Raw genomic sequence first — 16165 nt, 5'->3', positions numbered from 1 at the left:
ATTTACAGCCTAAGATTATGATGGCTGCATTTTTGCAGCATGAAAACTAGTCAAAATATCTCATAATGACGGAAGATTAGTTTGGAAGAATTTATACTTTGATTAAACAAACCTTAACAGCTTGGCATGTTTATGGGGTACAGCGGACAAGCTTGCGTATCCAGGCCAGCATCGTGCAGCCCGGGCACGTTTTTGTAGAGAATGAGGGGAGCGAAATGAGAGATTTGGATGAGGGTCCGAAGGCATGGAATATTGCTTTTGAATGCTTTGTAAAAAGGTCTGTCAGACAAACAGTAAACACACAGGTGCAGACCTCCATGAGAGCTGACAGATGCTCTTGTGCTGGGCAAACATCAGAGGGAAGGTAACAACGCCCGTTGGCAGCTCCGCTTAGATGCAAAAGATTTAAAAACACCCCAAAATCCTGAAGGGTGAGCTCAGTAAACTGCACGTGGACGGTGTTTTATATTAAGTACTGAAGAAGGGAAAAAAAATCTTAACAAGGAGAGTTTTGCTGTTTGCGGACACATGATCGCTCCCTGATATTTTGCGGTTTGTAATAGAGATTTAGAGCCATCACTGAAGAACTAGATTTTAGCATGTTTTAGTCAAATGAAGTGCACAACATACATTTTTTATTACTGCCAAATATCTTCAAAGCACACCCTAAGATGTGTTGGGACAAGGCTTCCATAGGTTTCAATTTGCAATGGAAATTTAGCTTCCATAACCTTGCTGAAAGTGATCAGCAGCAGACTTTTGTTGCATGTCACGACTGGAACACACTGCATGTGTGAGCAGCGCGTGACGGCAAACTCATCAAAGTACAGTGTGTTGCACGCTCGCTATGTTCACACTGGCAGCATTGTTGCCATGACGCTTCTGCAAAGCTGCTTGCTGCTATGAGCACTTTATTTCTACAAGTACATATTCCGCTCATTAATGAAGTCATGCAAGCTCCTGCATCGTCAACACCACAGCAAATGTTTCACAATAAAATGCCTTGTGTCATCAACTAATGGGATTCTGAGGGCTTTTATTTTGAAACAGAAACTGGAAGATTTGAGTAAAATAGATATATTTGTATTTTCTCATCTCTGACAAATAAATACATTGAAACTGTAGTAAAAGTTGCTATAGAGTCAATATAATTATCAAAAAAAAAACACTTTCACTTTCTATTTCTTTCTATTGCATCACATAACTTCAAAAGTTGAGTGGACATCCGGAAGTTTTGAATTCACAATTCTTCTGTAAAATCATGGACTATCGCCTCCCAGAAATCCCTTTTACATGGCCGCTCCCACGTTAAAGGAGCTTGCCTTTCCATCATCGCTCGCATAACACGTTTACGTGGCCTTGGATTAGAAACAGTGATGGCTAGTGTCGTGGCTGCAATAGAAATAACCCCGCTTATGTTTTGAACATCCATCGCCATGTTACTTGGAATATTATTGCGAAAGAAGTTGTGTAACATCGGCCAATGGAAACACGATTAATTGTATTATCAATATTTTCAAAATATCACTTTAGTTTTGTACAAATCTGTAATGTTATCTCAATACTGGACCAATTTAAAAAGCTTTAGTCATTTAGACACAAAAATACAGCTAAATAGGGTGAAAATTACCGCAGGTACCCCTTAACTTATTTCCCAGTGCTCTGGTGTCAAGGAGCATATTGTATTCAGTTTCTGATAACAAAATCATAAACAGGGAGCTTGGCCTGATTCAACCTCAGCGGATAAGTTATGAAACTTCCAAAAAAACAGGTCATGTCATCTTAGAAGAGAGCCAATAAAACAATCTAAAGCACTTCATGGAATTCGTAAACAACTTCCTTTGCCGCCTTCTAAAAATACTAAGATCTCACTGAGCTCTCTGGGTCCTCTCTGGGGGCAGATTTAGTGGGGCAGCGGACATGCAGTTATTAATAGACAGGCAGGATTTCTGTCTCCTTGGAACTTCAGTGTCTGTGTGAAACAAAGGCTGTTGCTAGGTGCCGTGGGTGAATCACGGGAATCTGAGAAGAAGCAAAGCAGCATCTGGAGAACGTCACTATGAGTGCTGCTGTGACCGCAACACTGCCCGGTATTCCTCAGGATGTTACATTTTTTGCAGGAAACTTTTGTTATCCAGGGAGTGCTGACTAAGCAATGACCCAATTCACATTTTAACGCATTTATGGTAAACATGCAAGTTTACTGACATGTATGCATTTTCCTGGCAACCTTTAGTTGAGCAAAAAACTACTGATGTTTCCTCCGTTGTCAAAAACGATGTCATTTGTCTTCATCCTCTCCCTGAGCTCTGACACATGTTCAAATAAAAACACTGAAAATGATCTCTAATATTAGAAGCTCGCTCTTCACTTGTAGTGCGAGTTATGCAACTATTTATCTAAATTGCAATCGTTAAACGCTACTTAAGACTTTTATTGCTGCAGAATTACACACTGGAGCCTCCATTGAGGACTACTTAGCTTGCTAAAAAAATAACTTTCACAGAGTGCACTCGTGTTTATCAAGCTAAGCTGTGATTATTTATAATAAAAGAAGCCAAATGGAGAGATGGTGAGTGCAGCTTTTTCCACAATAAGCCTCTGTTGGGGAGACTGTTTGGGTTTTTATTTTAGGATTATTATTTTTATCAGCAGGTTAAAGCTGGGGTAGGCAGAATATGGAAAAGGCAACGACAAAATAAAAGCCAGAATTTGGAAATACAGCCTCCTCCTGCAGCTCTTCCGTCTCTGTCCAAAGCCCCTTGCACCACATGACCATAAGCATTTGATGTGTTTCACACAGTAACCCTGTGTTTCCCAAACACTGATTTATGTAGTCTTATTTCATTGTAGAGCTGCAAAAAGCTCATTCCCTCCGCCCTTTCTTACACGCACTCACTCAGTAATTTAGCAAGCCACCCCATGGTCCCTGTGCCTCATTCCCTGCCACTATGGACTACTTAGTCGGGAGGACAGGGGACAACATTTCAAAGTACAAGGCAGATTATTAAAATAAAAATTTGTCCTCGATCCTGCTACATCCTTTGGAGTTGAAGGAGGAGTTGAGGAGTCTCAAAGCCTGGGGAAAGAAGCTGCTCTGTAGTCTGGTGGTTCTTCAGCGGATACTTCTGTATCTTTTCCCAGAATGCAGCAGGGTGAACAGACTCTGGCTGGGGTGGCTGCTGTCTTTCAGTATCCTTTGGGCTCTGTGCAGACACCTCACCTCCAGTCAGTATGCTTTCCATTGCTCCTCTATAGAAGTTAACCAGGATCTTGCTCTGGAATTTAGCCTTCCTAGGTTTACGTAGGAAGTAGAGCCTTTTCTGTGCTTTTTTAACCTGGGTGATGATGTGTGATGACCAGACATGACTAAATAGATCTTCAGTCAGCAGGTGTAGCAGCTCGAGTTTGGCCAATGCAGACTTTGCAGCATCCGCAAATTTCCCATTTTTTTTTAAATCTTGAAATTCTGTGTCCTCTCTCTAAATTCTGACATTTTTGCTGGTCTGTGAACGCAGCGGTGGCGAACTCTTTATGAGTTATTTTTTTCCACAGCAGAATTATCTGGAGTTTGAGTCACAGGGTGGATAACTGATTAGTGGATGTGGTCAGAGCTGATCCAATCTGATTGATGGATGAGAGGAGCAGCTGCTACAGAGGCGGTGAAAGCAAACTTTTAGAAACAGCACAATTAACTGTTAAGTTTCACTTACGTTACGGCGAGCATTCTGCTGCTCCATCTGTGCCCAGATTGTGCTCAATGAATAACCGATTGGTATGTATATGTATAGCGCTCCTTATGACGGGTCCAGGTCCAAAAACATAAAATGATTTGTGGCACAAGATGTATTAATCGTGGTCAACCACCACAAATAAATGAATGTTTGGGAAATCCTGCATGTTTTGTTTCGTTTATTCCCATTAAAACATCTTTAACCAAAGAGACCTGCACCTGCATTTGCAGAACAGCCAAGAACACCCTCTCTCTGATAAGATCTGTGATTGGCCTAAGTCTCCTGCCATGGACTAGATTTTCTAAAGCTTGAAACAGAGCCAAGAGGATGTGCAGGAGTCTAGTTTTCTCTCAGACAACTGAAATTACAACGATCTAAAAATGAATTATGGGATTTTTGCCCAATGACGCCAAAATAAAACTGCCTACCCCAGTTTTAAGTGTCCAAAGCCAACCAGCATGCTTACATGCACACTATAAAATCAATATATTACTTCAGTTTTTTATGTAGGCTATGTATTTGCCATTATTACTGTGCCTGTTGTTGCTTTGCATTAGGTTCAGGTGATGATCTTTGTTGTGGTACGACTACCACGACAATCAGGAGGGACGTTCCAAGAACTGACCTCCACGACAACATCACCCTTCTTTCGCTCCGTAATGTTTACAGCTGTGTGCAGGAGATTTCTGTGTGTTTCTATGGATTAACGTCGCAAAACAAACCAGCCAGAGAATTATTATTGAACTAGAATCCCATCGTCTGATCCTGACACAAGGTGTGTACAGAGTGTGTGTGTACATTCCCAAGACTGACAGCTATTCCAGTTTGAAAATTGCTCGAGGTCTTTGCATTCTGATAATTTTTTAACCTAGATAAAACAACAGAAGTTAAACACAATAAAATAATTTACAGCACCTAAACAACTTCAACAGAGGATGCTCCTTTTGATGTGAAAGTGCAGCTTTGAAAAGAGGCATTGTGCTTATTACTAAATTGTGTGTCTATTATATCTGGTCTAATGCAGTGGCACCTTTGCTGTGTTTTTCTCCACATTGTGCAGCAGGTCTGTGAGTTTTCAGGTTTTCTTTGAACAACTTGTCATCCAGGTGAAACTCACTGATAGCAGAGGTAGCTGATGATGAGTTTTGGTATGTCCAGCTGACTGATGACCTTCAGAGCTCTGGTGCCAAGATTCTTCCTCACTGCCAACCTGCTGAGCTGCTGCAGATCCATGGGGGTACCTGCAGAGAGAGGGAAGTTGGATCTAAGCGTTCACAAATTATTATTTGCTTTTTTAAGTCATGTTTGAATGTTTATTTTAATATATACATATACAGCATGTTCATATTACCCCTATCTGTTTGAATGTTACCCCTTTGAAACTTGAAAAAATGGGAAATTGGTTTGTTTTGGGGGGAAAAGCAATGAGAAACTCAACAACACATGGGTTTAAAGTTATTACAAAATTTAAAAAAAAAAGGATTCACGAAAATAAACACAAAAAAGAAAGGCAAAACATAAAAAACAAACAAGCAAATGGCCTGAAAAAAAAATAAAAATATATATGTGCAAAATGTTGTTATGTAACATAATTTTAAATGTATAAGTATAAATATAAATATATAGTTCTCTGAACATTTATTTCTCTTTTATTTGATAATTTCCTTATAATCCTCCACCCTTTTTAACAAGAAAACTAATTTAAAGGTAATTTTCTTTTAGTAATTTCTCACACTTTGTGGTCACCGCCTCTTTTTCTCCATGTTTTATGAAATCAAACCAATTTGCTTAAGTTTCAAAGGGTTAAATCGCTTGTAAAAGATGTGTGTAAGTGATTTTTAATTCAGGCTTCAGAGGGTCAAGTCTACAAACTGCTGTACATTGCTTGGTTCACACTGTGCTCTACCTTCTATATAAAGAGGTGTCATGCATATACATCTAGATATGTGGTCAAAGGTGTATATGTGCATCACGGTAAACAACAGGTGTCATCTGTCTGAGACTTGCAGGAACTGAAACGTGATCTTTGCTTGCCATCTGCTGGTGTTACACTAACACTACACTGTTGTAAAGGACAAAAAGGCAACCGACTACCCAAACTGGGAGCGTGTTTTCCTAGCAGCTCTGACTTCTGTGAATAACTTACTCTCATAAAACTTTAGACAGGTTGCAGAGGGAGAGCCTGGCGTGGTGTAATCCACAGGTTTCCTGTTGTGCTGATCTCTGGCGTAGACGTTAGCCCCAAACTCCACCAGTATCTTGACCATCTCAACGCGCATGTTTTTAGCAGCGTGGTGAAGCGGAGTCTCGTGTAGTCTGGAAGCATTCACTTTAGCACCTGATAAGAAAATGACTTTCGTCAGCTCTATATATTTCTCTTACTGTAAGCAGATCTCATGAAAAGATCAAAACCAACAATGTGTTAGTCTGTTTCTAAAAACCTCCTCACCTTGTCTGTGGCCTTCAGCCCATGGTTTCTTCTGAAAATGTAAATCTTTCAAATGTCTTTTTCTTTGGGACTATTTTCAAGAGGCAGATTAATCCACATGATGTTCTTGTGAGTATTTACGGGGAAAAAAACGGGTGTGTGGGATTAAGTCATAATAACCTAAAATGTGTTCAAGGTCATGAAAGAACATGTCAACATTTGACATTCAACCACCAGATCCTGATCAGTTCCTTCTTGAATCCAAGTTGACATTCTCAAGGCCATCCTTACACATTGCGTTCACAAAAATGAGACGGATGCAAAGTCACAGTGACCTTGACCTTTGAACACCAAATTCTTATCAGCTCATCGTTGAGTCTACATAAATGTCTGTGTCAAATTTGAAGAAATTCCCTCAATGTGTTCTTGAGATATCGCATTTACACAAATGAGACAAATACAAAGTCACCATTACCTTGACCTTTGACCTTCTGATCTAGTAAATTCATCCTTGAGTTCACTGGAAGGTTTGAGATGTTCTTGAAATATCGCGTTCAGAAGAATGAAGACAGATGAGGACACAGGGACCTTGACCTTTGACCACTAAAATCTTATCAAGCTAAGTGAATGTTTGAGTAAAAGTTTAATAAATTCCCTCAAGGCATTCTAGAGATACAGTGTTCACAAGAATGGAGCGGACAGATGTATGGACAGATGTACGTACATATGGATGAACAACCCAAAATCATTATGCCTCCGGCCCCGGCTATCGCCAGCACGAGGGCATAAAAGAAACTGAAAATAAAGGCTACCTGGAAGGTAGACAATATCTTTAAGCAAACTGCTTTGTTAAATGGTTATATGGAGAGTTCGCACAATTTGTACTTAGAAAGTTAAATCATGGAAAGCTGCGGGGATGACCTCAGATATCCTTGGTGTCTGGTACCGCGGTTTGAGCTGAGAGAGCAGGAGGTAGCATTACGAGGCAGCTAACCTGTCCTCAGCTGACACCAGCAGTGAAATCAAATGCTAGATTTAGAATACAACTTCCAAATTTGAGAGCAGTAAACATGCAAACAAGAGCCAAATTTAAAGCAAAGTGACATCTGGTTTTGCATGTTTTGCTATCCTGCTTTGCACCGTCACTCACCTGCATTAAGAAGCTCCTTAACACAGTCTATGTGTTCATTAGCACAAGCCACATGCAGCGGGGTCCCGTAGTACAGGTCGTACGCCTCCAGACAAGCACCCATGCCGATCAGCAGCTTCACACACTCTGAATTTCCTGGAAAACGACAAGAGAATACGTGTCATATTAGATTATTTTATTAGATTTATGTTAATTCAAGTTCACAGAAACTACTCAGTACTATGTGCAGTGAGCTGAGGGACTCACCTCCCATGCAGGCCTCATGGAGGGGCGAGGCCGTGCGGGAGGTGAGGGCAGGGTTGGTCTTGGCGCCATGTTCCAGCAGGATCCTGACACACTCCAAACTACCGGCCGAGCAGGCGTCACACAGCGGGGTGCTCCCGTCTACGTTCCTCGCATCCACCTGAGTAGCATTGCAAGACTTAGTGGTTTAGTTTTCTGGGTTTTTTTTAAATACATGTACAACATTTTCTTCTGAGCATATATGCTTATACATTCTTAAGTGCAAAGAGCATGTACACATACATATGCATACTTAATAAAAGAACTTATAGGCACACAAGAAAAAATAAATAAGTTTATAAAAAAACAAATATATAAAGAGAACAAATTTTAAAAAAAGAAAGATTAAAGAAAAATATATATATAAATAAAACTTTTAAAAGGATGTCAAAGATGTCATTAGAGTTACTGCAGGGTTATTAAAAATCAGTCATTGGTTCATCTTATTAAAATGGTCTTCAAAGGGATGCCATGTCAGGTAGAACATATTCACCTTTCCTCTCAATTTAAATTGAATATTTTTATTAATGTAATATTTTTCATCACATCATTTAAAGTTTGGTGGGCTTGTGGGTTTTTCTGTTTCCAGTTAGAAAAAAATCAATCTTTGTGCCAACAACGTCACAAAGCGTATTATGTTATATTGGCTACTTGGTAGTTCTATTAAAGCTGCTTTAGTGGCTCAGTATATTTAATGGATATTAATAAGATTAAAAATTGTGTGGGATAGTTGTGTGTATGCATTAATTGTAAAACTAGCAGTTTTCTACTAAACTCAGCATCTTTTCATCTCCCTGGCTCACCTGTGCTCCAGCTTCTAGCAGCAGCCGCACACACTGGGCCTGTCCGCGGAGGCACGCCTCATGCAGCGGCGTGATGGAGTCCACAGCCACGACATTGACTGAAGCTCCACTTTGGATGAGATCCTGCAGGTGGGAGGTCTGGCCGAGGCACGCCGCTTTGTGCATCTCTGTCCTCTCTGACCAGCAGCCTGCAGGGACACAGGTCACAGCACACTGTATATATTAGTTACAATTCATTATTATCACCAATATTTTCATCCACAGCTGTTTTTGTAGTTCAGTGTATAAATATACATTTTAAATGTGCTGTCTGTTCTCTTTTTAATGTAACTGTTTGTTTGTGAACTTATTTTAGCAAAGTTATTGAACTTTGCTCTATTAATTATCTACGTATAGTAGTAGTAATGAATATTATCATAATTTTTTTTCTACGATTACACCATATAAAAATAATACTGAGTTGACAAAAAAATCTTAACAATAATATTGATAGTAAATGTCAAAAACTGGGTAGAGTAAGACCTATGATAATAATATCGAGTTAACAGAAAAACACACAAAATAACATTTCTTGATAATAACAACATAAAAATAAAAATGTAATAATCATAACAATAATAGTAGTGCATGTCTCCTCAAAGAGTGTAGATAATATTGGGTTGACAGAAAAGCTCACAAACTAATGCAATTTCTAAATAATAATAATAACGACCATAATAGTAATAGTAAATGTTTGATGAGTGTAGAGTGTAGATTAAGATCCATGATTTTAACGATAATAATAATAATTGTTATTATAATTATGATGCTTGACAATGGTGTCAAGAATTGTGATAAGAATGTCAAATGTAGGTACAAACACAGAATTTATATTTACCATAAACTATTAGTGGGTACAAACACAGACCTACAATATGCTGACTATTCTTACTGACATGTATCTGTATGCACCGCATATTTTGTCAGAAGATATTTATACACTTTCTACTTCAACAATAATTAAAAAGGTAAGCTACTGGCAATACTAGTAACAGTAACACCAGTAACAACCGAAGTAACAATACAAGGAAATACATCTGTTGTTATCAGCTAATAGCTACATTAAAACAAGCCGTCGGAAGCCGCTTGCTAGCACGTTAGCATTTCTGTTGACATTCCTAGCATACATGCCGACGTCTAACTGGGTCAAGAACCGAAAAAGCGACCATCTCACCGGCCATGTTGTCTTCGTCTCATACTCACCGATGTCTCCACAGAGGTACGGGTGCGCGTTTTCAATTTCCATCCCGTCTTTTTTATCGCTCCGCACGGAATTAACAACGTTAAAGCTACCGGACATACACGAAATGTTTGTAAATAGCCGCGTGCTGGTGATGTTTACATGCAGCATGAGCCATGTGACTTAACTGGAACTCAAGGCGCATGCTGGGACTTGTAGTTTTTTTTTACACCACATATGCTATTTAATGACCTTTGACAAAACACTTTTTTGTGCCAGCATAAATAAAGCAATATGATACACAATATTATTGTACATACTACAACATTTTAGCAGCAATGATGACATCAAGCCTAAATTGACATGACATAACATACATGAATCCTTTGAAACCTGAGCAAATTGGTTTGCTTTGAAAAAAAAAAAAACATTGGGAGAGGGCTTTATTTACTTATTCATTTTTTTAATCTCTCTTCCTCTATTCAGTCATTTTGCTGTTCCTTCTCTATCTAGCCCTTCTTTATCCTTCTGAAGTCCTGTTCTTACCATCTTTTCGTGTTATCATTTATTTAGTCGTTCATCTAACTTTTATTCATGTTTTTATCTTATTTTTGTTTAATCCCCACTGATGAGATGTTGTCTTCTTATATCATATTTATCATGTTTTGTTCCTTTTATTCTTATATTTCCTAAAGCTCTTTTAATCTAGCTGCCTTTGGAGATCTGCCTGTTCACTTTTATTCTTTTTATTTGCTTTATTCTTGTTTACATTTTGTGTTATTGTTTTTGTTCCTGCCTTTTTGTTGACTGTTCTGGACCTTTCTCTGTTTGGCATGCTTGTTGAATTATTGTCTGCATTTGCTTTTACTGTTAAAGAACTTTGTAAATTTTAGTTTTTAAAAGGTGCTGTATAATAAAATTATTATTATTTTTATTGTTATTATAATTATCATAATTGTTGTTGTTGTTGTTGTTATTGTAAGGCAACAGGCACCATAACAAAAATGTGGACCAAAATTTGCAAAACAAATCAGTAAAAAAAGTTAGAGGAAAATTTCCTGAATATTTGCATAGACAAAAAAAGTGAAAAAACAAAAACAAACAAGAAAATGTCCTAAAAGTGCTGCTATATTATGTATTTATTTGATAAATTGTATTATACTTTTTTCTGTAACATGATTTTGAATATAATATTAACATAATTTTATATTCTTTCCCATTTTTGGGGGGGTCATATTCTAATAATCCTCCCATGCCTTTTAAACTATTTTAGGCAATTTTCTAGTCACTTTTTACTAATTTCTTAGAATTTGTGGGGCATTTCTTGCCAAGTTAGTCATTGCCTTTTTCCCCAATGTTTCAAAAAAATATAACCAATTTTCTCAGGGTTCAAATGCTTAAAAATGGTGGATAACCTCAATTATTTTGACTTCTAAGCAGATGTTGTTCGTGATGCTTCTTTTTGGAGATGATAACTCTAAAATTCAAACAGCAGTCTCTCACAGGGGCTTAGAAATCCCTTCATGTGTCACTCTTTAGCGATGCAGGATGATCGCAGTACTGCAGGTAGCTGTGGATGCGGTGGGATACGTCCAGCTGACCTATGACCTCTGAGGCTCTGGTACCCAGCATCCTCCTCACAGTGATTCTGCAAAGCTGCTGCAGGCTCAGAGGATTACCTGCAACAAGAAAAGCTTTCCGTCAATCACAATTTAAAAGCAAAAGACTCTGTAACTGTGAATGCACTCACTTTCATAAAACAAGAGGCAGGTGTGAGCGGGGGACGCAGGGGACGTGTAGTCTACGGGCTTTTTTCCCAGGTTGTCGCTGGCGTACACGTTGGCTCCAAACTCCAGCAGCAGCTCGATCATGTCCACCATGTGGACTCGGGCTGCGTGGTGCAGAGCTATCTCATGGAAGCGGACTGAGTTCACGTTGGCACCTGCAGGAAGGAGGGATGAGCTGAGGCATGTTTGTTGGGATTTATGGCTGAGATGATCTGAATATTTTGGCAGCCCTCATAAAAAAAGAAAAAAAAATTCCACCCTCATGCAGTGTTATTACAGCTGACAAGAACCATCCTGCATTCTCATTTTGTTTTCTTGGTGGTAAATTTTTCTTTTTCAAAATGTAGTCGATGTGGACACAGAAATGCTTCTTTTTTTAGTTAAATTTGGGCAACTTTCATATTTGGAATCAGAGAATTTTGACTTTCTTTTCTTAAAAAAATGCACAAACTGATGTATTCTATTCTCCAAATAGTTGAACATTTTCAAAAATATGAGGGTACAACAATGAGCAGCTTGAAAACAAATGACTTCTGAAATAACTGAAAAGAAATTAGTAAAAAGTTACAAGAAAATTACCTGGAAATTAGCAAGAAAAGCAAAAAACAAAAACTCAAAAGGAAATTACCTTAAAAATGCTAAAAAAAAAAACCCAAAATAAAATTACGTGTATATATAATATAATTTATCGTATTTTTATTTTTAGAACTTCTAAAGGTAATTTCCTTGTTTGTTTTTTCTTTTCTTTTCTTGATAGTTTTTAGGTAGTTTTCTACTCATTTTATTTTGTATGATAATTTTTAAATATATAATTCTAATAATTATGAATTTAGTTTCTGGACATTTTCTCAATTTTAATAATTTTCTAAAATTTGTTTCTGTCTCTCTTTCTCTTTTATTCTCTTAGAAAAAAAAATTCAGGTGGTGTTCTCCTCATCTTTTACAAATTTTTACCAATTTGCTCATTGCCTTTTTCCCAATGTTTCTGAAGAGAATTTAACCTATTTGCTCAGGCTTTATGGGTTTAGATATTTGTGAAAGGCATCTGAATGAAGAAAAACTAATGTCGCTCCAGATTTCAAAGGGTTAACACTTGCTGACCTGCACTGAGCAGCTCCTTGACACAGTCTATGTGTCCTTTAGCACAGGCGATGTGGAGCGGGGGACCAAAGTGGACATCATTAGCCTCCAGCTGGGCACCGCTGGCGATCATCAGCTTCACCACATCAACACTACCTGAGAGGAATGCAGAGTTTTAGACAGTGAGGAGGTCTGATGGAGGTTTGAACGCCGCCTCAGCGCTGCTTTACCTCGTATACAGGCCTCGTGGAGCGGCGAGGCGGTGAGAGCTGTGAGGGACGGGTTCACTTTGGCTCCGTACTCCAAAAGCAGCGTTGCACACTCCAGGCTGCCAGAAGCACAGGCGTGACACAGAGGAGTGCTGCCGTGGATGGTCCGACATCCACCTGGAACAACCACAACAACAATTCACTGTGTTTCCATACAGATTTACATTATTGTCAAAATTCTATTGGCACATCACACTTACTGGAGACAATCGCAAATGTGAAAACTGGGCAGACATAATATTATTTACCCATAGGGGCTGTTTGGCGCATTTTATGCACTTTTCATTTTTCATTTTTTGATCATTTTGGCTGTGTTCATGCATATGGCATACATTTTGGCAAGACTGTGTATTTTTGTTTAATCTGTCAACTTCCAGCTCAGCTCTTAAAATACAAATACACAGTGGAAACTAAATTGTTACATTCATACTGTAAGGAGCAAAAAATGCTCAATTGAAACCCATTCAAACTGACATTTTTAAACCCACAGCCATCAAAGCATAAAAATATGCATTGTATTATTTCTGGGTGTCATTCTGGGATTTTGCCTTGTAATTTATATTTTTTTTTATTATTTCCCACCTCCATGTTTGACATATGGAGAAAATACATGCTATTTCCAAGAGGTGCACTGTCACAATCAATGCTGCTGCTTGACATATCATATCATTGACATATCCCAGTCTGTGATAATAAACAAAAATCTACTTTGCATAGCATATTGAAAATTTCCCTTTTTTCATCTAAAAACATAGTGGCATCATGACAAAAACATAGCATTGAATGGGTTTAAATTCTGAAAATTAATGAATATTTGATGTTCGTGACTAGGACTGATGTCAGTTTAGAAAAAAAAAACTTAACTCAACGACAGTATAAAATCATATTAATAGATATTATTTTTTTATAGTCTTGTTTTGAAAAGCACATGTTGCATGCAGAGCACATGAGTGTGAGCATTTGAATCTGCACGAAAAATAATAACAATATATAAAATTAATGTTGCTGCAAGTCATTGACATATTCTAGGCTGTCATAATAAAAAAAAATGCACTTTAGTACAACTGTAGTATATTGCAAATATTTTTTTTTAAATCTTTTTTTGTGCAAAGAGCTATATGAGTGTGTGTAATATTAAAGTGGGCCCTAAGGGTTAACAACTGTATGATCTGAATGTTAATATTTATGTGTGTCAGAGTGGTGTTGACCCAAATCCATGGTGACCTTTGAGACTGTGGGTTGCTTCACAAACGTCACAATGGTAATATTTATTCTGTATTATATTGCATCACTTTACTGCAGTGTTTATGATAAGGTGTCCTCGTTTATTTAGGCTTTGCATTTCTTCATATCTACACGGTCAGGTCAGGTTTGGCCCTCCACAGGTGGGGGTCGGAATTGTAAAGGGGTTTATCTCACCTGGGCTCCAGCCTCCAGCAGCAGCCGGGCACAGTTTGGATGAGCCTGTATGCACGCTTCATGGAGCGGAGTGATGTTGTCCACCGTCACCATGTTGACCGATGCTCCACTTTCGATCAGCTGTTTGAGCTGCAGGGCTCTGCCGTGGGACGCCGCTTCATGCAGGGCGGTGCGATCCGCCCAGAAACCTGACACAGACAGAGACACATTACTAACAGGATATTCACATACTCTGGCACAAGTTGCACAAAGTATAAAAGATTTTTATGAAGCTGATATTTCACACAAGTTACTCAATAAATCCGTGACATCATTTTTCACATGCTGTTTTCAGACACCTTTCACAAGCATTTAACCCTTTGAGCCCTGAGCAAATTGGTGAAATTTCTTTCGAAAACTTGGGCAAAAAAGTAATGAGTAATTTGGTAAGAAATGCCCCACAAATTGAAAAAATAGAATATATAGAGTTTTTTTTTTTTAAAAAAAAGTTAGGTAAAAAAAAAAAAGTTTAGGAAAAACAGTATTTATAATTATCAAAATTACATATTTAAAATTATGCTATGGAATTCTTTTAGTTTTTAAGAAGTGTTTCCAAGTCTTGTTTGCCTTGTTTTTCTACTTTCTTTCTTTCTTTTTACTAATTTATTTTACTATTTTATTTTTCCTGTTCTTTTTACAAGTGTCTTGCTAATTTTCCGGTCATTTTCTTTTGATGTTCTTGAAAAGAAATCACACCAATTCTCAGGTTTCAAAGGGTTTTTGATTTTTTTTTTTAGAATTTATTTTATATTTTTACTTAAATTTTTAAATTTTAAATTAAAATGTTCTTATGCAGGATAAATGTCTTATGTGTGCTAAAAAAAAGACAAAAATGGGTCTTTGGTAAGGAGAGAGTTGATAAATACCAATAAAACCAAAGAGTGGGGTCGTAATCGGAAATAAGAATATTAAATGTTGTAGCCCATGTAATCTTCGAGATTTATGTACATTGTAACTCCTGTAACAATCTGTTTTTCATCTCTGCTTTATTTTTAATAATAATAATAATAATAATAATAATAATAATTGTTATTGTTATTATCTGCATTATTATTATTATTATTATTGTTGTTGTTGTTGTTGTTATTATTATCATATTTTATTGTTTTTTCCGTTTGGTTTGTTTTTGTTTGGTTTTGGTGAGCCTTTTCATTTTGTTGTACATCATATTTGCTGCCATGGTTTTTTTTTTTATATGTAATATCTGTTATAATTAAAAACTCCAATTAAGACCATTAAAACTATTACTATTAGCTAAAATTATTATGGTCGTTTTGGCAGCTAGCTACATTAGCTGTTTACTTAGTTACTCACAGAAACTGCTTTATGCGTTTACCATGGTAGAGTTTCTTCACCTCAACAATATTTTGTAACTTTTTATAAAGCAACAACTGTTTTAGGATACATGTCGTGTAGCCTTCTTTAACTCAATCGCCTGAATGTCACAGTCACGGTTTTATGAATGTTTTTATATATCTATATATGACACGACAAGTGACAGTCACGAGCAGTGCACGAGCTAATATGATTAACTCGACGACGTCAACAAGAACGACCGCCATTCTTTACATTCTTCAGGCAGCTAACATTTGCTGTTGTGAACATCATTAACGGCGCTCACCGATATCACACAGAAACGACCGGCGGGCGGCTGTCACCTCCATGTTTTACCGGTAAAACATATCTGCTGGCTGCAGCTGAGAGGACTCAAACACATTTATGCTAACGTTGCAAGTGTCGAACGGAGATGCAGCAGAGGATTATGGGAGTCGTAGTTTACAGGTGTGCCGTTTCCTGTGCTGCAACTGTGTTGATAACTAAAACAGGATTATCATGTATTAGATTTCATAAGATAAATGATGTACTTAACCAGGCTTTAACATTTCATTTGTTCTACCTAATTACAATAGAAACCATATTTCTCATTCTCAGAACTTGAAAATTTACCATGAAAG

General features: G+C 37.6%; 2 protein-coding genes across 2 annotated transcripts; both read right to left on the bottom strand.

Moving 5' to 3' along the window:
* Window positions 1-3321: 3321 nt before the first annotated feature.
* On the bottom strand, window positions 3322-10734 carry LOC121961350 (ankyrin repeat and SOCS box protein 13-like). Its single transcript, XM_042511302.1, has 6 exons — window positions 9640-10734; window positions 8398-8585; window positions 7559-7715; window positions 7313-7447; window positions 5881-6072; window positions 3322-4975 (listed from the first exon to the last, which is right to left on the bottom strand). The coding sequence occupies exons 1-6, from the start codon at window positions 9785-9787 to the stop codon at window positions 4848-4850; spliced, it is 948 nt and encodes a 315-aa protein (XP_042367236.1). The 5' UTR covers window positions 9788-10734; the 3' UTR covers window positions 3322-4847.
* Window positions 10735-10952: 218 nt separating this feature from the next.
* Window positions 10953-15941, bottom strand: asb13a.1 (ankyrin repeat and SOCS box containing 13a, tandem duplicate 1). The gene is made up of 6 exons (XM_042511560.1): window positions 15832-15941; window positions 14170-14359; window positions 12714-12868; window positions 12505-12639; window positions 11367-11558; window positions 10953-11295 (listed from the first exon to the last, which is right to left on the bottom strand). Exons 1-6 carry the CDS (start codon window positions 15872-15874, stop codon window positions 11138-11140), a joined length of 873 nt encoding a protein of 290 aa, XP_042367494.1. The 5' UTR covers window positions 15875-15941; the 3' UTR covers window positions 10953-11137.
* Window positions 15942-16165: the final 224 nt, after the last annotated feature.

Source organism: Plectropomus leopardus, chromosome 22 (assembly GCF_008729295.1).
Source record: "Plectropomus leopardus isolate mb chromosome 22, YSFRI_Pleo_2.0, whole genome shotgun sequence".
Lineage (NCBI taxonomy): Eukaryota > Metazoa > Chordata > Actinopteri > Perciformes > Serranidae > Plectropomus > Plectropomus leopardus.
The sequence above is the reverse complement of the archived record's forward strand: the minus strand, read 5'-3'. Positions and strand labels throughout refer to the sequence as shown.